The sequence below is a fragment of the Mastigoproctus giganteus genome, chromosome 5 (genome assembly GCF_048544385.1).
Source record: "Mastigoproctus giganteus isolate SK-2022 chromosome 5, ASM4854438v1, whole genome shotgun sequence".
Taxonomy (NCBI): Eukaryota; Metazoa; Arthropoda; class Arachnida; order Uropygi; family Thelyphonidae; genus Mastigoproctus; species Mastigoproctus giganteus.
The window spans coordinates 112,598,811-112,621,579 of record NC_143579.1 but is presented as its reverse complement, the minus strand read 5'-3'; the positions used below and the strand labels follow the sequence as shown (position 1 = coordinate 112,621,579).

General features: G+C 39.0%; 1 protein-coding gene across 4 annotated transcripts in view; it reads right to left on the bottom strand.

Moving 5' to 3' along the window:
* The window catches only part of LOC150085645 (fibroblast growth factor receptor 3-like), a 509,974-nt gene that overhangs the window by 374,930 nt on the left and 112,275 nt on the right, over positions 1-22,769 (bottom strand). For all 4 annotated transcript variants that reach the window (XM_090374150.1, XM_090374153.1, XM_090374152.1 and 1 more), the window contains one exon: positions 7,272-7,458. In XM_090374150.1, coding sequence (XP_090230276.1) covers positions 7,272-7,359 — 88 coding nt within the window. In that variant the 5' untranslated portion in view covers positions 7,360-7,458. The remainder of the gene's footprint in view (positions 1-7,271; positions 7,459-22,769) is intronic.

Sequence of the window (22,769 nt, the reverse complement as noted above, 5' to 3'; positions counted from 1 at the left end):
GCCATCATTATTATTATTCAGTCACTTTATAGCCTTACATACCTCAGTCAGATCTCTTCGCAGGTGCCTAGTTTTCGTACGCTGCAATTTGCAGAATCCTTCCTTGGTAATCTCGATTCTCTTCTCTGCACTAGTTCCAGCATCCTTCCTAAAATGAGGCGTCTAGACTTGCATACAGTACACGATATGTGGCTGGCCTAACCGTTATATATGTGGTTACAACGGGATAAATCACCTCCTTATTCCTGCAGTCAAAATTCCTGTACATCATACACAGAACCCCATGAGCTGTCCTAGCAACCCATCTTCGTTGGTCAAAGCACTACCTGTCTCAATTACACCACGGATTTCTTCCCCCCCCCCCCGTTCTCCATTACCCCACTGTACAAATACAAGGTACTGTATCTCATATCCTTAGTTGCTCTGGCGGTTAACACACACACACTGAAGGTCTATCCCAGCATACATTAAATTTCGCATAAAAATCCCTGAAGATTCTCTGACATAGGAAAACAGTATATGTGCTTTTGATCTGAATTATTTATTTAATTTAAATTACACATATTACAATTCATTTGTTTGTTTTTCTGGTTTTTTTTTTTTTTTTTTTTTGTTTAGGGATTACTTTGCTATTTGCTTCCATCTTTTATAAAATAAAGCACCGCGTAATTTTTGTTGCTCAAATTCTTCCAACTATCTTCATGAAAAAGAAAACATCAACCAACAACTGTCTTCGTGAAACAGACAACCCACTTTTCAGATTATGTATAGTAAGCTAAAACGGAGAGGAAGCCGAGAGATGGAACAGGAAACAGTTATTTCCCTTTAGGCATTTGCGCTAGGTCATGGTGTTGACACTGTTTCTAAGTAATTACTTCATGCTCAATACAAAACGCTACCAAATTAAAAAAAAAAAAAAAAAAAAAAAATATATATATATATATATATAGTAATGATTTATAGTAATGCTCTATCTCCTATCTTTTAGCAGTCCAGCATAGGATGCTACAAATAACATCAATTTCTTTCAGTTTATATAGCAAACTTCCATGTGGGACCATATCCTAAAGTGTAGATAATGTTAAAATTGTTACCTGCATCTAACTACTACTGCACGATAGTAAATAAAAAATCGATACATAATTCCTGAGGCATGTGTTTGTGTTATGTCGAGTGCCACTCGACAAAAGAGCATAAAAGGTTAACCGTAACGTAATAATGTCTGTAATGAAGCTGTTATCTTTTATAATGTGAGGTTTCCGTATTTTTTTTTTTTTATTTTGGAATTGTAAATAGAATGATCAGTTGACATACGTAAACACTGTCATTGTGGTTTATGGAACACAATAATAAGGATGTGTCTTTTTATAACGAAATAAATATATAAATAAATTTAAAAAAAAAATGAAAGTTTAAGACACTTAAACCCAAATTACGTGGCACCCCTGGAATGTTGTTGCGGCACCCCCGGTTGAAAACCACTGCACGGTTAGCTGAATAACTTTTGGAAAGGATAAATATAAAAAATATGATTTTATAAATGTCTACGCGCCAAATCTGAAAGGCAATTAGCGGTAGCTCTAAATAGACCTAAATAAAGAACAACATGCAACACAGAAATTGGCCAGTTATATCATTTCGGGCTTCACGAATTGCACCCAATACCTAGATATTCAAACAAGGGTACAATGTAAAACCTCGTAAGACTTTGCAAATGGCTATATTCGAGTTGGCTAAAATTCCCTCACGGAGAGGAGCATTCTTGGCGTAGCTGCATTACGCTCAAAGCTAAAGACTGGAGTTTCCTGAAAATGAAGAAACAAAATGACAAGCCGGAAACAACATTAATTCCATCTCCACGGTGCAGATGTGTTAAGGCCCCTGAACCTACGTATCCCCCACCCCACTCTCTGTCTCTTCGTGTCCAAGTTTCTGGGATTCCTGAAGTGGGAGGAACATGTAATGCACTATACACATCACAGTACAAGGCGGAAACGTGCCGCAGATGGAAGGCAGGGAAAGCTATCAGAACTTTTCCCACGGGTGCAATGTTTCCCCTGCTACTCGGGGAAGTGAGAGGGGGAGAGAAGTAAATCACATGAATATTTCATCCATTCCAAAATAATGTACCAAAACTCATACACAAATATTAATAATTACTGCCATACTTTGAAACAATAAAGATGCACAGCGGATGGAGCAAACATAATATGGTTTACAAAGTGATCCGATTAAATTAGCCGATAAATGCTTTTAAAACAACAGCACACATCACGGGCATAGCCTCTTTCTGTACATAGGTATGAACAAACTAGATTTGCTTTGCTTCGATCTGATATTGTGTAGGCATTTCACCACGAGTTGCTTTGGTATTACAGTTCTCTAAATAAGAGCTGCTAAAAGGAAAAGTATATTACTTTTTATTTAAAAAATATGCCACAACCCAGGTCATAGTTTTGACTCTGACTGGAGTCTCAGTGATGAGCAGAATTATTGGGAAGACTTGAACAACCCAGTGAACTCGTGTTAATCTGCATACGATGTTGGACCCGTAACGTGCACTACACCTCTTGTTGTTAGTACCCGGACCTTGTATAAATATAGGGCCGAAATCAGTTCCACTGCAAATAAAAAAATTCTGTCAAGTCACACTGACGTTGCATTGTCTGTGGAAAGTGAGGAAACTACACTCACTTATCACTGAATTATGACCACCCCAGCAGTAATGAACTATGCCGCATAGCTCGCAGTATAAAAACCAGAACAGCAGCAGAAAAATAATGTGTGAGGTGACTTTTGTCCTATGCGAAGCAGAGGTAAAATAATTTAACTACGGTTCCTGTGCGGATAGACTGGCAATGTTCGATTACAAGCTAAATCTTATAATTTGTTTGAGGTTTGTCCATACCATGAAAATTTGTTTGAGGCTTGTCCATGCCTTTGGGAAACCAGTTTCTTTCGTAGCTTGCAGTTAATCTGTATTAATCGGAGGCTAACAGGGCAGAGCTGTTCGGAGTCACAGCTGATTTGGCTGCAGTGTCGGCCACATTTCCCCTGATCCCAATGTGGCTGGTGATCCATGGAGATCAAGCAGAAACGAGTATCTGCTTGATCTCATGGATGCCGACAGATAATGTAGCCGCTGCTGGACCCGAACAGGATTGCATGAGTATTATACCTCATCGTTGATAAAGCCTGCAATGAACTGAAAGAATCAGTATCCATATATATATAACATTTTTGGTGGTGGTAGATTGGGGCTGAAATTTTTAAATTTGATGTTAAAACTAGACTACGTATTACTATTTAGAATTTAAAATTTCTAAATTAAATTTTTTCCTAATTAACTGTTTTTTTTTTTTTTTTTTTTTTTTTTCTCTCAATGGCAAAGTTGTCCCCGTCTCCGAGTCTATTTAGTTTCTTTGCTTAATTTTTTATGTACACAAATACAAGGATGTGGCGTGAGAGAACGCTGCAACTCACTGGTTTCAAGCTGTCCATTGCTAAACGCGGGAGCTGATAGCAACCATCACACACACATTTTTTTTTTTTTTCTCCCTACTCTCAAACAAAATTGGTTTAAGTTCGTTTTAGAAGTATATAAATAACGTTTTTAGACTAAACCGAGGATAAGAAACAACTTGCTTCCTGAGTAGGGGGGAAAAAAAATCCAAACGAAAAACAGCCTTAATATAAAAAAAGCAAGATAGTCCCAAGTGAGTTTTAATTGAAAGCCACTGTATAATTGGACAGTACTAAATAAATTTGAAATTACAAGGAGGTAAGGCAGTGTACATATTAAAGCTGAACAGAACAGAATTAACCAACCAAAGTAAATTTTATGGGGTTGTGCCTAGAGGAGTGATTGCTTTAACTGAGCGTGAATAAAACAAAAAATAAAATTAAGTTTTTTATTGCAACTATGGACAGTTAGAGTGCAACGGGGAATTAAAGAGCAACCGTTAAATTTACTCTATGAAAGTCTTCGTCTCAATACTCAACGATTCAAGAGCTTGTCTTAAGAGGGCTACAAACTCTGTAAAGCAGTGGTTCTCAAACTTTTTAATGTGAAGGCACCCTAAATCCATTATGAAAAATGCCCAGCAACGCCACCAGCACCGGGTGCAATGGGCGCTGGCATAATATTTTGTAAGGTGGTGCTGTTTCAAATCCAGTGTACGCGACGGACAGCACGGCTGTTCCGTATATGTAGATGTATGTACATAAACACTGCGATGCGGTCAGCAATTATTTCATGACGACTTCTAATTTACACAGTTGCATGAAATTCAACGACCTTTTGTAGCGACGGCCACGATGTAAGCCGATGCTAAATTTGACGTCGCGGCACCCCTATAGAGAGTAAGTGGCACCCACTTTGAGAACCACTGCTGTAAAGTATTTGATGTCTAACGGCACCATGGGTTTCCGCCATCTCCACATTGAATGCATTGTTAGGTGTAACACAGAGGTCTGTGAAAGCCAGAGATTTACAAAAAGTATATGGGCAGTGTCCTGTTGTGTAGTGTCATGGTATGTTGCGCCCCTGGTGGGTACCCCCGTTGCCCACACTTTCCCCGTGGAGGCAGGTCAGCAGTAGCGGATTAAGATCGGTTGAAGCCCCGGGCGCAGAAGAAAATATTGGGCCCCTTAAAAAAAGAGAGAGAGACAGGGAAAATAAAAATACATGTTAACCATTTTTTTAAATAAATAAAAAATATTATGTACTATTAATGTTTCATTTCCAATAAAATTTGAATATAATATAATTAATAATAGAATAATAATAATCACAAAGTTTTGAACTAATAGTTTAACATATTAGTTCAACTAATTTGTTGGGGTTTTGAGTGGGCCCTTCAGAAGTCGGGGCCCAGGGCGCCGTTAAATCCGCCTCTGCAGGTCAGGATACCCAATAGCTTTATATTCAATCCCTGACAGGGCCTGCCACCTAGTTTCCGGAGATTTCAGTAACTAGGGCCTAAAAAAAAAAAAAAAAGTTATGCGTGGCGCTTATCGCTTTAGTAATGCTATTCCAAAAGGATTAAAGATTGATTGAATTTTGGATTAGAGTTCAATTTAGTCCGAGTGCTGACGTACAAGGTTACAAAAGTTAGTGGGAAGAGAGATTGAAAGCTCAAGGGGGGTGACAGGTAGAAGTATGGGGGCTACAGGGAAGGCGCCCCCAAGTTTAGCAGTGGTATGAAACACCAAAGGGAGAATGGGGTAGCAGGAGAGCGAGGCGACGAGTCGTCTCGTCCCCCTTTCACTACAAACTCTATAGTGAAAAGGCATGTTTTGTCTGCTCAGAGATTCGCTATTCTGAGCATAACCCATGCTTGGCCCCACGACTCGATAAACAGCTCGCACATGATTACAGAGAAGCTTCCTGCAGGAGCTCTTATTGTATTTTATTATATTTAAAAAGAATATCTCGACTGAGTTGTTGGGAATTCGGTCTTGCATAGATTGATCTATTCTTTATGACCCTGGTAAGAGAAAAAAGAAAGAATAAATAATAACTACCTAGATTTGGCAATCAAGGTGGGGTATGACTGATAAATGGCTAATAATACATCATTTTATAGAGGGTCAATATTGTTAATTACAGATAAAAACCATGGTTGTAATGCAGCAGAAAAGTAGTTTCCTTTTGTACTATGGAGAACCAGAAACTCTTCTGTATATGATATTGTGTTGTAATAATAATTACGATTTGAGATCGAGGCTTTAAAATAGATACTTTCGCGCTATAGGAGTCAAATAAAAAATACAGTAATGATTGCATTCTTGTCAAAATGATTAACTGTAAACTTTTCTGACTTGTGTCGTACCGAAGTATAACAATTTTTTTTAAATCCGCCTTCCGGCAGGAGTTGTAACTCCGTTCAGTAGCAGAGGTTAAATTCTGATTAATTAAAGGATAAGTAGTTAATGCTGTTCATATTTACCGAAAAATATTATTTTGTTGTTTGGAATTGGTATTTTTAATTAAAATAGAGAAATTCTCTTTATACACAGGGACAAGGATTAGAGGAGTTCATAAAATAGAGAATACATGAAACAGCACAGTATATAGCAGTAGCGTGGGTCTGAATCACAATCACCTGTGCACTTTTGTGTTGCCCACTCGGCTAAGGCAATCGTGACGCGTCATGAAGACAATTATAACAGGGGCACTGTCATGATGAAACAGAAAAGGGCCCCTTTCAGTGCTGCTGCCACAATACTGGAAGGGCCGAATTATCCAGAATGTACCACGTCGCATTCACTTTCGTCATTCTTAAAAAAAGCCGAAGTTTTCAATGATGAGAAACAATTCCAAACGGTGACAGCGCTACCATAAAATTTCGCACACAGGTAGGTAAAACACTTTACGGGCATCCGCCAGACACAAACACGGCCACCAGATTGGAAAACCATGATTTCTCCCTCCATGACACAGATATCCACCCAATTACGATCGATTATGCAGTAGGAAAGTCAAGGGTATGCATTTTTGCTTTATATTCTTCAGTTCTTCCTTAAATCGGATGTTTTACAGTTGCTTACTTATCGTCTTTGTACTAATATCAGTTTCTGTGGCCTCCCTGAACCCTTAGTAAAGAGTATCTGATGATATCTATGCATCGCTCTTCTGAGTCACCCTCTATGCCTCGCCAACTGGTCTCTTTCCCTAATTTCAGCTGCCTATTCGAACGTTTCCCGGCTGTGGAGCTCCATGACGAATTCGTTTGATGATTATGAAGACCATTCTATGTTGCAGTTTTTCTGCAATAGCACGACTAAATTTATTGCTGATGTGGCATCCGTGATGACCTCTATCCCTTGGAAATCGCTAAGGTCAATGCCTCGACCCATCTACTGTACTTTGTTGATCTATTTCTAGCATGGGCGCCAGAAGGATATTTTTCAAGGTGGTGCATGTAGGAACAATTTTTTTTCACCAAATTTTCATCAAAATAAAGTAATGAAAATATTAAAAAGTGTGCATTACTTCGAAATCCAAAGGTGGTGCACTTGCACCATGCTGCCAGCGCCCATGATTTCTAGTATGAAAGCAAGTCCTTTCCTACCTATTCCTAAACGTGTGGGTAGCGAGCCTAGTTCATTTTTCTCAAATCCCAGATGTCGCCAATACAATATACATTCAAGTAACTTCTAAACAAAACCTTTAAATTATTAAGTAACTCTTAACTTTTAATTTGATTAAGTGCTTCTTGCAGTATCAAACAATTAATTTTACTGATTACAAAACTCAGATTACCTACCTGTAGGCCTCTCGTCACCTCTGGCAAGAAGATTGCCGGCGAAAACAATGAAAAGTAAACTGCATGTGGCAGAACAAGAAGCAGTCATGTTATCTCTTCTAACTGCCAATCCTACGTCGTGCTCATTGTGCCGTTTTGTAGATGCGCTTCCTTCTCCTGAGGATATGTAAATCGGCAACCTTGATATCTAATAATGAAAATCAACATTTATATTCATATTACGCACACAGTACTTATAATATAGGGGCTAATAATTCTACCTACCAAAATACATAAACATCTCTTACAAACCCTGTTGAAATGCTCCCTTTTAAGGGTACAGTGCTCTTGTGGTTGAAAGTGACACTGTTATAATATATGGGAACACATTAAAACCCTGTCCTGTTCTGATTGACAAGAAAGAGATACCGTAATTGGCTCTCTTTAAAATGTAAGTTTACAGGTGCTCTTTCACCACATTCAGCACTCACAGAAGCTGCTAGAAGTAATGGATAGAACTTTGTAACACAACTTTGCATCGAGTTGATAATCACTAGTGCACACATTCAAAAATACGCGTTTTTACAGCAAATTTATGATTTTTTAAAGAGTATTTTCGCCCATTACTTTTTCAAATGCATAAAAACTAGCAGCAACCAACACAGAAGGAAGAATTTCCAAACTCTCTCTCGCATACAACCTCTTGGTATGTAAAATTAATCCTCTTATTTTATCAGTATATCAATGTTGTCACAAGAAAAGTATAATTTGAAAACCAATATTTATAAATTATTACTTTAACTGTCAATTAGCCACAAATGAGCTCCTTCCCAGAATGGTAATGCGCCAGAAGGTCGTGTTATTTACAATCTGAGATTAAATGTACTAGATATTATATATAGAGTACATGCGGGCTCGACCCGAGAAACTTATTCAAAAGATTATATGCAAAATTTGAAATTACAGGTAAACCTCCATATATGCGGTTAATTCGTGCAACGAGTGTACCGTATATCTCGAAACAGCATATATCGAAGTTCAAAACCAATGGAAAAAATTCTAATTCATCCATGAGGTTTTGGAATTCGTTAGAAGACTTAATTTAGGCCTTTAAAATACGCTTTAACTATGTACATAGACAGAAATATAATGTATAATGGAAAGCAAGTAAGCTAAAAACAGTTTATTAAATAAATGAGCTAGAAAATTAGAGAAAAATGGATGTGCTACTTTCTAGAAAAATATGACGTAGCCGAGTGGTCAGGACCCAAAGTGCATAGCACGCGTTCCTTGAGTGGACCGGGGTTCAAGCCCGTGACTACAAAATGCAATAAATATTTGTATTGAAACTGTCGTGCCGGAGTATGAATAGAAAATTTATTTTATTTATATTTCAAGCGTCGTTTGAATAGTTGTAACCTTCTTTTTCTCTTCATAAAATTTACGATAGTAGCTAATTCCATTTTCTAGGTTTCGGCAAACTAGCATGCTTCTTTTCACTTTCGAATCTAAATCCATAATTTGTTGTTTAACAGTTTTCAAATTTCAAAACATCTGCTCGAGTTCCTTTAACGAAATTTCCTTAGAGACACACTCCCCTCTCCTTCAGTCGCAATCTCTTCTTTCTCGTCGTACGCACGCTGTTGCTCCAATTCTATAAGATCCGTGTCAGTGAGTGGCTGTGAATGCGAATCTAGGCCTTCTCTGACATTAAGGGAATCAACTTCTTCAACGCCAAGATCCTTTCCAATGACGCTAATTTCTTCAATAACAGCGTCAACTCGATTTTCAAAGCCATAAAAGTCATTTGCGCACTAAGGCAGAAGATATTTCCACACATCCCTCATTGTACTAGCCGTAACTTATGCTGTTACTTCTCAAATGGAAGTGATTTATCGACAAACTGTTGGCAATTCCGTGATGTTAGACCTGCTGGAAACATTTCTGCAGCTGAATGCTTTCTTCCTGATGGTCAAACGATATTGTCATTTATATTTCACCTAACCAAACGATCGAACACATCATTGAATTCATCCATTTCGTTTTACTTCCTTACACGATTGAAGGAGATGCATTGCTACAACAATTTCCTCACAAGAAACGCGACCGAATACCAATGATACTTAGTGGAGATATCAATGTTAATTTTGCAGATACTCAATCCAAACCTTTAACTGATTTCTTAGAAAATAAATTTGGACTAATGTTAAATACTTCTAGATCTGTATCAACTACTAATCATGGAATTATAATTGATGCTCTGTTTCAAAGACATTTACACTTTTTACAATCTCCAGTGTATGTATCATATTTTATCTATCACAAACTCATTGTAAGTACACTACCTATTGAACATGTTTTGCAACCTCAAATAAAATGTTAAACGTGTTCTGATTCTTTTCACACTAAACCCCTTTAGCATCGTCCAAGCCAAGGATGTTTTCACATAAAAGAAAACAACTTTCATGCATACAGAGTACACATGGCGCTTTTTTTTTTTTTTTTTGCTGGCACTAAGATTAGGCAGCCTGAGTGAGCGGGATGCAGGCACCCACCTATATAGCACTTCTTCAGGTGGTTGCGGGATTTTGGTGCGGTTAGCGCCGACAGAATAGCAGATCCAGGCTCCACGTGCCTAAGGCACGGGCACCAGGTCGCAGCTGCCCTAGTGTTGGCTGCTCCCTGGTAGCTCACGGGCCATTTCAGACTCTTTACATAGTTTTGTATTATATTAAAAGACAAATAGCATTAGATGGAAATGGACGTGAGTCTACTGTTTTTTTTTTTTTTTTTATATAATTTTAAAAATCTATTTACATTCTAAGTACAAAACAGATAAAATAAAGAAAATTTTCGAGAAAAAAAAAAAAACACATTTCAACTTCCGGAACTGAGAAGACAGTTTCTTGGCATCAGTCTCATTCTATGGATCACACGTTGAAGGTGATGGGCTCTTCAGTGATGGTGAAGAGGTGACCGCTGCTGTTCCATTCACTGTTAGTTCATTCAGAGTTTCAGGTATTTTATGGTGGAATTCGAGCAGAAGTCTGCTCTGCAACTTCCTCCGTAGGCTCCATTTGAGATGTTGCGCTGATGTGTCGACAGGAGGCACGTCGTCATTCCTTCTTGTGAGCTTCAAGTAAAAGTGGCAGATGATGAGTCTTCTTGGCAATGAATAAGTCGCACGTGGTGTAAGTTGTCTGTTCAGAGTGAAGCAGATACCAGCAATCCTCCAGAGTGTGGAGGAGGTGCAGGCAAGCCTCGCAGCATCCAATGCGCATTCGATCAGTTTGTCGTTCACAGGGCACACATGTTCCAGGGTACCTGGAGTGGCGCAGAAGAGGCAGTAGTTTGAGGTGCGTAATCCGAAGCTTTGTAGCTTGACTGGAGTAGGAAGGATGTTATGCCACAGTCTCCACTGGATGTCTGCGTCAGGTTTGGAACATTTAGTCCTGTACGAAATGTTCCACTGAACGTTGAATAGTGGCTTGTGGTGTGTGGAGAAGAGTACAGGGAGAGCTGGGCAAGTGGATGACGGGAAAATCGTCGCTGTGTGGCGTAACATGATTAGCTGATAAACTTTTGGGGTGGTCTAGGAGATGGGGGCAACGTGTCTTCTGGAGATGTTTCCAATCCCTTTAGCTGTAGTGATGTCTGGAAGAGCTTGTGCGATCACTGATTTTAGACGTCTGTGTTGCTGCTTTGCGTTTATGGTTTTCATGGGAAAGTCTTCTGATCCTTTCCATTCAAGGATTAGTGTCAGGTGGTTGCCTATGGTCCTTGTTCCTGCACAGTTCCACGTAGGAAAGAGAAGATGATCATCAGTTGCAGGGTCTGTTATCCTTTTATTGTAGAAGAGCGGTTCTGAAAGTATTGTGGGAAGTGAAGTTCCCTGAAGAGTATGGTGATGGTCAAGCTTCTTCCAGCGGTGCAGTGCGTCTCTATAGAAAGAGGGTAGTTTATTTTTATCCCCCTCACTCCAAAATAGTCCTGTCTGGCAAGATAAATATCCTGAGATCGTTAGAATAAGTTATCAGCAGAGTTCCAAGTGTGAACTACTTGAGTGGTGCTGGCGCCATGTCCATTCTTAATTTTGTTGATAGAATTAGTCATCTAGTGGCTGTTGCTAATAGTTTATCGGTAGTGGCAGAATACGAGTGTTTCACTCGAAGCGTCTTTAGAAGAAAGGTGATACGGCAAGAAGTTATTTTTTCATCAAGAGAGACCAATCCCTGTACCACGTGAGTGAGCGGCTGGCAGAGTTTAAAGCAGGATATCCAGTTAGTTTTGTTCGACAGGAAGCTTCGGATAGATGCTTGGATTTGGTTCAGGAAGGCAATAGGTAGAGTGAAAACTTAAGGTGTGCCAGAGAACGCTTGCTGCCATCTGGTTGACAACAAACATTCTCCCTCTCAATGAGGACCTACCGCACACTCTTCTCCATTTTCCTAGTACATGTACTTTGTTGAAGCGACAACAATTCGGGCCAGTTCTTTTGGGAGAAAAGGGGTGCACTGCCGAGATACATGCCCAGATATTTCTGTCCATTGCTGGACCATGTGCATTGGATGGAGGAGTAGTTTTGGTTTTCCAGCTGCCAGCCCAAAGGCCACTGGTCTTACAGTGGTTTAGTTTTGCACGTAATGCTTGAGCGTAGAAATCGTGGGCCTTTTCGATGTCTTCAAATTCATTCTCGTGGCGTATAACAATTGTGACGTAATCTGTGTAAGTGAGTGGGTTATACTCAGGTGAGTTATACTCTGGCAGCAGCATGCGTCAGGATTGTAGACTGGTTGTAATTTTATTTAGGTATGGTTCTATGGCAAGTGTGTAAAGTTTCACAGAGTGGGCAGCCTTGTTTTACCCCTCTGGAGTGTAGAAAGTTCAGAGAGAGCTGGTTATTTAGTTTCAAGCAGAATTTGGCTTCCTTGTAGAGTAGAAGGATTGTTCCCATGATGTAGGAGTATAGTTAATAAATTTGATGAGCTTGAAGTGCTAGTCAAGGCATCAAAGGCAGATATTGTTGGAATATCAAAAACGTTGTGTCACACAGACATAAGCAATGCAGAATTGGAATTTGGGGAGTACAATGTGCACAGAAAGGACAGACAGGACAGGAAGGAATGAGGCGTTATGCTGTTAAGTTAAGAAACACAAAAATCAAAGGAAGTGCATCCAATTAATGTTGGTGGACAATGCAATGTTGAGTCTGTTTGGTGTGACATAAGCACTGGGAAAAGAAAAATGAGAGTAGGTGCGTGTTATAGGCCTAATGAATCTGATGAATATAATGAGCAATTGTGCAGATAAATAGAATGGGCCAGTAAATCAGAATGTCTTATAATGGCGGATTTTAACTGGAACTTTTGGATTAGTCACTTGCAACACTAGCAAGATATTTGTTGATTTATTGGATGACTGTTTTCTACAGCAACATGTTCCAAAGACAACCAGATGGAGTAATACTCTTGATCTGATTAACAGTAGTGATTATTCAAGCATTAAGAATTTGCAGATAAAGAAGCCGCTGAGTGACAGTGATCACAATGTACTGATGTGGGAATTATTTAAAGATGTAACTACCATCAAGGCTAAAGGAAAGGGCTTTTGCTTTCGTAAAGGTGACTACAGGAGTCTCAGACAGTTTTTAAATTCTGTACAGTGGGATTAACTGATGTTACCAACGTTCAATTCTAAATGGGAAGCCTTCAGGGCCTTAATTTTGGTGGCTACTAGGCTTTTCATTCCAACTAAGAAATACTATTCAAGGTTTAGGCCTAAATGGAGATCAGATGAACTAATGAGGCTCGTGGCAGAGAAGAAAAATGCATGGGATGCATATAAAGAATCAGGTGACATAGAAGCCTATGCTGGATATAAACTATTCTGTAATCAAGTCACAAAGGAGGTTAGGCAGGTGACGGCAGGTTACGAGAAATCCTTGGCAAAGGATGCAAAGAAAAACAGCAAAGAGTTCTTTACTTATATAAACTCTAGAAGGAAAGGGATGAATCAGATTGGACAACTTAACATAGATGGGATGGCTATTGATGATCATGCTCAGGTAGCTGATAAACTAAATGAGTATTTTGCATCTACATTCACACATGAGGAGTTATTCAATGAGGGGAGTACCAGAAGTTTATCAAACTCTAACAGGGAGCTAAGTGATTTTGTAATAACTGAGAGCAAAGTGGAGGGGAAATTGTTGAAGTTAAACATAAAAAAGGCACCTGGGGTAGACGGTATTGTATTAAGGGAGGCAGCTAAGGAAGTAAGAAAACCCTTAGCCATAATTATGAGAGCTTTCTTGGACTCAGGGGAAGTCCTCATGGACTGGAGGTGTGCAAATGTATCACTAATTCACAAAGTGGGTTCAAAAGGTGACACAAGTAACTATAGACCTGTTAGTTTAACTTCTGTTCCGGGAAAAATAATGGAATCACTGGTTAAAGAAGCATTGCAGGATCATCTAGACAAGACTGCAGTAATAGTTAAGGCACAACATGGGTTTGTTAAAGGGAGGTCTTGTCTGACCAATTTTCTTGGATACTATGATGTGGTCACAAAGGAACTCAATGCCAAAAATAATTTTGATATCATATACTTGGATTTCAGGAAAGCTTTTGATACTGTTGCACATGGAAGACTGATGTACAAAATTGGAAGGTTTGACATTAAGGAAAGTTGCTACAATAGATAAAGGGATGGTTGAGTGGGAGACGACAAAGTGGTAATCATTGGACACTGCTCTTCGTGGACAAACGTTATTAGTGGAATTCCCCAGTGTTCGGTGTTAGGCCCATTGTTGTTTTGTATATTTATCAATGATATTGATGAAGGTATATCAGGTTTAATGTTCAAGTTTGCAGATGATACAAAGGTTGGCAGGGTTGTTAACGACAGTAAGGCAGTATGCTACTCCAACTGGATCTAGATAAGTTGGGCAAATGGGCTGAGAAGTGGCAACTGAAGTTCAACATTGACAAATGCAAAGTACTGCATATGGTAACAATAACCGAAGGGAAACGTACCAACTGTGTGGTACTACACTCAGGGAAGTGGAAAGTGAAAAAGACCTGGGGGTAATTGTACAGTCAAATATGAAATTCGCTAGGCAGTGTAGACAGGTTGCCAGGGCAGATCATGGAGTCTTGTCAATGATATATAGGAATTTTGCTAGCAGGGACAGGGAGGTGATTATCCCATTATACAAGACAATGGTCAGGCCATACCAAGAGTACTGTGTACAGGGCTGGAGGCCTCATTTTAGTTAGGAAAGCTGTAGAGTTGCTATAACGAGTAAAAAGAAGGGCAACAAAATTGGCAAGGGGAACAAAGAGGTCCTCTTACCAAGAAAAGTAAGTTCTGTAAATTGCAGCGTATGGAGAGTAGGCACCTGCCAGGTGATCTGATTGACGTGTATAAAGCCTTGGATGGCTTGAGTAACCTGAATGCTAATGGGATTCTTCCTCTTGCTAAGATTAGGAACCTGAGCGGGCACAGATTCAAATTGAGGAAAGACAGTTGTAGAACAGATGTGGGGAAATTTACCTTTAACCAGCGGGTAGTTGATTGGTGGAACAGACTTCCATCTTTTGTTGTGGAAATTGGTAGCCTAAATAAATTTAAGGCTGAGCTGGAGAGGCCATGGAGCGGTGATATGGGAAAGTTTTTTTTTTTTTTTTTTTTTGGCTGATGCTGCATAAGCTTGCTTTCTTGCATCGTATGCCTCTGCTAATGCCCGAAATTTTTTTAAGGGTTTCAAAAATGTAGCTGTGCTCAGCTCTTTTGAAGGCCTTTTCCTGGTCAAGGCTAATGAGTACTAAGAATTCTCGTTGCCTGTCTGCAGTAGAGAGGAGGTCACGGATCAGACGAAGATTGTCCTGAATGGATCTTCCTGGTACTGAGTATGTTTGTTGGTAAATGTAAAGTGTGTTTAGGGTCTAACGGCCCCAGGGGTTTCCCCCATTTCCGCGTAGTATACATTGTCCTGCGTTACAGTACGCTGTAAAGGCCAGAGATTTAAAAGTGTATGGATATTGTAAGTGTAGTGTCATGTACCGTTCTTTTGACCTTTTAGCCGTTGGGCCCCTAATGGGACCCACTGTTGCCCACACTTAGCCTCGTGAAGACAAGTCAGGTACACCAATATTTTTAAATAGTTTGTTTGTGATTGATGATATCAGGAAGAGTGGATTTCAATCGATTAGCGATAGCTTTGGAAATATTGTAGTCTGTATTCATTAAGGAAATTGGGCGCCAGTTTTGGAGGTTGGTGCGATCCCCTTTCTCGGGAATCAGACGTGCGATAGCGGTGGTGACAGAACCCGGTAGCCCATGGGAATGGACTTCTTAAAGCATTCGAAAGAGTAGCACTCCGAGTTGATCCCAAAAAGTTTGGAAGAATTCTGAAGTCAGTCCGTCCAGACCTGGTGATCTATTTTTGGGAAGGGATTTGTATGCTGCTGTTAGTTCTTGTAGGGTAATTGGTTTCTCCATAGTGCATAGGGAATTTTTTTTTTTTTTTTTTTTTAAATGCTGAAAGGATTTCTTCGGTTGCCTTCATAGAGGTTTCTTGGGAACTGTAAATTTCTCTATAAAATCTGGTTACTTCAGAGATTTCCTCGGGTCTTCAGTGATGTTTCCATCTTGCAACTGATTGGCAGAGATGCTGGCTGCTTTGTGATGTCTGCGTTCTAATGAGAGAAAGTATTTGGTCGGAGCGTCAGATAGATTTATGTGGGTGTGTCTAGATCTCAGTAGGGCGCCTTCTGCAAGTGTTCTTAGTGGGTTTGTATGGCTGTAGCGTTGACTGATGGGCCTGGCTATCAGGTGGGAGATGCTTGTCTTTGCTCAAGTTGGTAGAGGTTAGTATGCTTTTGTTGACTCTTTTGATGACTATAGATTTGCGAGAATGGTTTCAGTTGACTTTTAAATCTAGGCCAAAACGTATTCATGGCTCCAATCTGTCTTTGGATTGGGCAAGATTGAATATCAGGTCTTGTAGCTTAGATATATATTCCCTATCTTGAAGAAGGCTATTGTTGAACGTCCAATAAGCACCTCCACTTTTGAGGTAATTGGGTGAGAAGGAGAGTTGCAATTTTACAAAGGAGTGATCTGAGATCTAGGTGCCACTAAATAACAAACATAAATAGATAGATTGAGTGGCACTGCTAAATCCAACGCTTTATTTTCTGTTTGTCCTTCAAGCAACCTCGATAGTCTTTTTCGTTCCAGCAGTCTCACTGCTATCTTCGTCTTTATTTTCTTAGATCTTGTCGCTTTCATTCTTGCTCGAAACTCTCTAGAACGCTCTGCACTTGACTTCAGCATCGCTGAACACTCAAATTTTATTTTTGAAAATTATTTGTTTTGTTTTTCAAATGCAAATCGACGAAATTCCAAGGAATGGAGTTTGAATTTTGCAAATCAGTTCACTATAACTCGAGATATCGTATCGGACACGAAAATATCCGTCACGCACTCTAATCGCATTACCGCCGAGTCAAGTGCTCAACACGAACGAGTGGTGGGAGCGTGGGAAAAACCTCTGGCCGAGGCCGCGGAGCTTCCGTGATCAATCAGATTTACTCGGTTGAAATTTTTGTAGGAGCCTGCAAGGATGCTTCGCATAAAAAAAAAGGAGATAATATTTAACAACCTCATGAAGTTACCTGAAATTAGAGTAATTCACCTGCTTAGAACTTAGAAGCTATTTATTAATAATAGTCTGACAATCCTTACGCTTCGCGGATATTTTCTTCCCCGCTTCTTCAGTGACTGTAATCCTGCAGTTGCCTTGTCACAAAAACCCCAAAGGCCCAAACTGCTTTTGTCACCTTAGTTTGTCATTTCAAGTAATTTGAGTTGACAAAGGTGAAAAGATAACCTGGTAAAAGGTAAGTGTAACGTTCCTTTCAGATATTATGTTAACCTTGTGAGATAAACAGACGAAATTCTGCAATACAATATCTACAAATACTTGAGAATTACGACATATTGCATTTACGTATTCAGTATTTTCCATCATATTTCTTTTACATTCCTTATCAACTTACAGGACAAAAGGAACAATCAAGTGTCATTTTCTGAGAGTGCACCTAACCAAAACCGAGTCGTTTTCATCTTGTCCGTAAGCAGCGTGTGGTCTACGTTCGGTTTGTCTGTTTTCGATAAAAAGGGGGAGGCGAGTCATATCTTAGCTTGAATAACTGGGCCTGCTTGAAAACTTCAATAAATTATTCCTAACACCGATTAGAATCGATGGACAATTCCACTCGCCCTATTTTGACTAAATGATACACCGTAAACATTAAAAGTACATGTTAAGGAGCACTTACATCAAGAATATAAATCACGATAACTTACAATATTGAGTCCTTCAGTGAAAAATTCGACTACTTTTAAGTTCGAAAGGCTGAGAAAACATTCAATTTGACGTAAATTAACCAGCAAGCTATTTCTAACCACAGAACTTGCCAAAAGTGCCAGCCTAATTTCTTAATTTACTGCACACACCAATACTTACAATTGAAGCTACATCCTACTTTTGAGAAGGAAGTTGTAATGGTTACCGAATGTTAGAACACGTGTCAACCAATTTTTCTATTACTCTCTTTTCCTCTCCCCCCTTTCCTATTCCATTCCTCTTTACGACTATGATCTCGAGATCTCCCCTTATTGCGTGAAGTGTAATACTTTTGTTAAAATTTTACATTCGACTTAGTATTCCGCACTTCCCCAGCCCTCATTAATCACATGGTTTCAGGGGATAGAGTATTCAGCTTTATTAGATCTTCAGTTCGAGCAGGCTGAATTATCTCTGCTGTTATTTAATTGACAGTCTTCAAATCTCAACGATGTTCCTTGATAAGTTGCTTCCTTGTATAAAGATTTTTTTTTTCTTCTTCCTATACCGTACACGCATGTTAGTCGTTGATGGTCTATATCACATGGTGTAATTTAATGCAATCTGATTTGACGTCCAAATGACTTCCGGAAGTACAATTATGCTATCTACAGTAATATCGACTGGAGTTTATAGTTTACATTTTGAGCTCTGATTAACTCCCTGCCTTGCGTGCTCGTTTAGAATGCTACAGAAGTACAGAGTCTCCTGATATCTGAATACTGTAGGTGATACTCTAAATGTGGTCGAAAAAGTTAAGAGCAAAATAAAGTCTATAGCAAATTGGAAATACAGTACAGTAAATTTTTCTATTTCAGTATAAGACTGGTTTATTATTTCCTATTAAATTCATTCACCGTACATTACATTATTGTACGTTTTATTAATAATTTTTTTTTTATCAGTCCACTGATAAATTTTTTTTTTTTTTTAATCAGTAACGAGTGGACTGATAAACCTAATTTTAAAAGCTCTAGAAGCGAATTCTCTACATTCTTCGGCCGAAACGTGTGGTACGTTATACGAGGTTTCCTTTCGTTTTTTATTTATTTGTTATTATTTTTTTTTAATTTAGGAAATGAAATAATCTAGCTTCTCTCTGACACACAGCATATGCTGACAAGATCTCGATAAAACGTTAAAGAAACTCCTGTTGGCTGTTAGCTACAATTAAAGTTTAAGTACTTCTGTTTAGCATTAAAGTTATTTAATATGGATTAATAGCCAATGCTATTTATATCAGCTAGAGACTGTTTGAAACCACTGAGCCTCTATAAAAATTGAGAGAAGACATTAAACTTGTAGAGTAAATATAATAATGTACCTTGCAATAATTTTATTACCATAGATTTTAATAATACTGTATCTATAAACCTAGAGGGGACACGCTACAAGTTTTTGATATATGGCAGCTAGAACCTTGCTTTATTCCTCCTTTCATAATCTTCGGCTCTCAAATGTTTTTTTCAGAAACATCCCAAAGTGTTCAGTGGGATGCAGATCTATTTTGTACTGGTAATGGCAGATTCTGCCTGGAAACTACAGTTGTACTGAATTTAATTCGTGACACGGAACGTTCATGGTATTACCACAGGGAATTCTCCCCAAACAATTTCCTCAGTCTGGTAAGACGGAATTGTTCATATTGTTACAACAGACAATGGCATTCAGAGTTTCATCGATGAGAATAAGCAGAGGGAAAGTCCAAACCACAAGATCATACCATCATAATACCCAATCACAATTCACTGTTGGTGCTATACAATTTGGGTCAAACCGTTCCTTCGGCATACGCTACGCCCAGATGCATTCATCTGATGACTGGACTGTGTATTTTGTTTTATCACTCCACATGATTCTGCCACTGATGTAGTGTACGATGCCATTGAACATAACATCAAGATAGGCGATGACGCGCACTGCTGGTAGGCAGCTAAGGCACACAAGTGGCTGTGCGAACAACGTAATTCACCATTCTGTGAAGTATTTTCCTGATGGTCGTTGGTCCGACAGTTATCTCAGTTACATCAACTGTTTCTCCATTCTGCTAATTATGAGTGGCCATTACGATTAATTGTCAATATGCTCACGGTATCATTAATGGTGATATGAATTAAGAGCTACTGCTATGTGACCTTTGGAATTAATCATTACTTTTCAGGGATGAAGTTCCCAATAAACGTTGGAGGATGGTATGGTTCAAATGCTAAGAGAGGTTTTTCTAAAGATTAAATGAATGTTGCGTATCTAAGGCTGCTTATACTTTTCTTTTCTTCCTTGTACTGTACATTGAATCGTCTACATAACTGAAAGCTCTTCTAAAAAAAAAAAAAAAAAAAATGTGAAGCAGTTATTAGGAAAATATATATGTATTTATGTGTTTGTTGTTCTCGCAGAGGTGTATTAACACCTTTGGCTACCATACACCTTTGGCTACCATTGTTAACAGGAGCATACAGAAATGTATGCTACATTTTTAGATACCACAGCACACACAATAAAAGGAGCTAGGGAAAAAAGCGACAGATCCAGCTGCAGATGGGCGTCTCGAGGCCGTGTCCTACTAAGTGGAAGATGTAGGGAGGGAGGGAGAAATTGACCGAAGTCTCTAATAAACCAGATACCGCAGACGTTCCAGGAAAGGACACACACAGTCACGTACTCTTAGATACGCTCGAGATGCTACTACCGGAAAAGAAAAAAATATATTTGTAAGAAAAATAATATGCAATGGGGATAAAAAAATAAAGGTGAAGGTTGAGTGTGATGCATGTGATATATTCAACTTCTTGTCTGATGCGTAGACAAGCAATTTTATGGAAAAAATACCTCATCCTTAAGTTCTAATAAAAGAACAATATTACAATATAAAATTTTCCTTTTAATTACACTTGAGTATACGCATTTTTCTTAAAAGGATTGAGTAAGCTAAACACTGATGGCATTTTTACTCTTTCTTAGCAGATAAGCACAAGAGGAATGAATTTAAATTGAAAACGGAATGGTTGCAGGATAGATATGCGGAAGTTTTCCTCAGGCAGAGTATAATTAATTGTTAGAAATAGCTTACGACTAGTGTTGTGGAAGTAGAAAGTCTGAATAAATATACTGTATATTTATATTAAACTTTCCAAGTATTTTTGCGCCACGCATATATAAAATGAAGCAACGACTAGGTAAACTGCTGTCCTCTTTCATTTTACTAATAATAAACATTTTATGGAAAATCTAAATGATACAGTAGCCTCTTTAAAATCCAACATCCATAGGGATTAAGAGGCGCCAGGTTTAAAAATTTCCGGATTTTAGACATATACGCCTAGTGATTGAGCAGGTTTAGAGAAGCCCATTTCATTGAATATTAAGCGCTAACAACAAACTTTTATGATGACTAAAAGGTAGTACTAATGGTTTGTAACGGTTTAATTTGGGGGGGGGGGGAGGAGAAAACAAAAATAAACAAAGTCAGAGAAAATGTTCTCACGTATTTTAATTTAAATTTTCTCTGAGTTCGTATTAGTTCGTTTGCCTAATACGAACTCAGAAAACAGCAACAGTTCTTAAGAAACAATTATAACGAGGAATCTGCAATCCTATCAATTTATGCGACATCTTGATTTTAATTAAGTACTATTCAGAAATTCAATCAAGTTTCTGGTGCCCTTATAACGTTAAGCAACTGACGAAAGTATATGAACAGACATAAGTAGGAGAACTGATTCAGATTTCACTCAAATCAAAAGAAACATTCCCATTCGAATAATTTTCCAGAATGCCAGATCAATAAGGAGGGGGGGGGGACTACACGAGGCAGTGAGGGTCAACGTTACAGATGTATAGTGCAGAAACCTAAATCAGCATCGAGATGCCCTGCCAAGCGCCACACAGGCAGGATACCAACTACACTGTACCTCAAGTAACAAAATAATTGCCGCTACTTTCCAAAGGGAAGGAGCGGCAATTATTTTCAATTCTTCTATCGTGATCTGTTTGAAGACACTATTACCAAACCGAACATGTTTGAAGCCGTACTAGTTCAACACAACAATCATAGATATCATCGCAATCTATTTAATCCCCTCTCAACCCTACTGCCGATACACTAAATGAACTCACAAATTGGCTGCTTAATTTCCTGCATACTTCAGAAAAGCATATCGTGTGCAGTGATTTCAACCATTCCTCCCCTTCACTGTACCACTAAAGAGCAGAACGTTAGGTATCTTCATGGATACAGCAGGCACGATGTAAATGAATAACCGACCAACGCGTTGAAGCCACGTCCTTAATTTAATATTTTCCTTAATTTAATATTTTTATCGCTAGATTGCGCCACTGATACTAAATACCACGACCCCCCCCCCCTCATTCTCCTGAGACCACAATCCTTCATTGACAGGCAACCTTCCCCACTTCAACAAATCAAGAAAAAAGTATTACAGAAAATAGTTGCTCCTAAGTATCTGCATCAAGACTCGAAGCAATCAAGAACCCTATAACGATGGCTGATCGTAACTGCTGACTATACCGAGTGAAAGACTGTTACTATCCCATCCCACTCTAGAATCTGGTGGACATCGGAGCTAACGAATGCTTTCCGCGTAAAACAGGTCTACACAAAACTAGGAAAATACTGCTCTAGTACAAGACCGCATTGCGTTATTGAGAGTAAGGGTTGTGTTTAACCGTCTAAAATCACAGGCAATACCTTTGGCTCGACAATCCGAAAAGATTAACCGGTCTATAAAACCCAGCCTGTACAATGGCCAGACTCAGTGAGCTACAGTACATAGCTGAATTCTCAACGGACAGAAACATTGACGAACAGCTAAATCTTCTGTCAAACGACAGTGTCTTTCAACTGTTGAAGTGAAACTTCTTTAGAAGCGCTCCAGGCAGTTTTCAGATGGGAGTACCTTGCATTCGCGGACTGAAAAAAACGCAATGAAAATGCAACAGAACAAACTAAGCCATAAGTAAACGCATTAGAGGAGCTTTGAACAGCCAACTATCATACTAGGTTGAATGCATCGGTTCTCATCCGATCACCGAAGTCAAGCCCAGTTAGTAATTGGGAGGATGACCACGTGGGAATACCAAGTGTA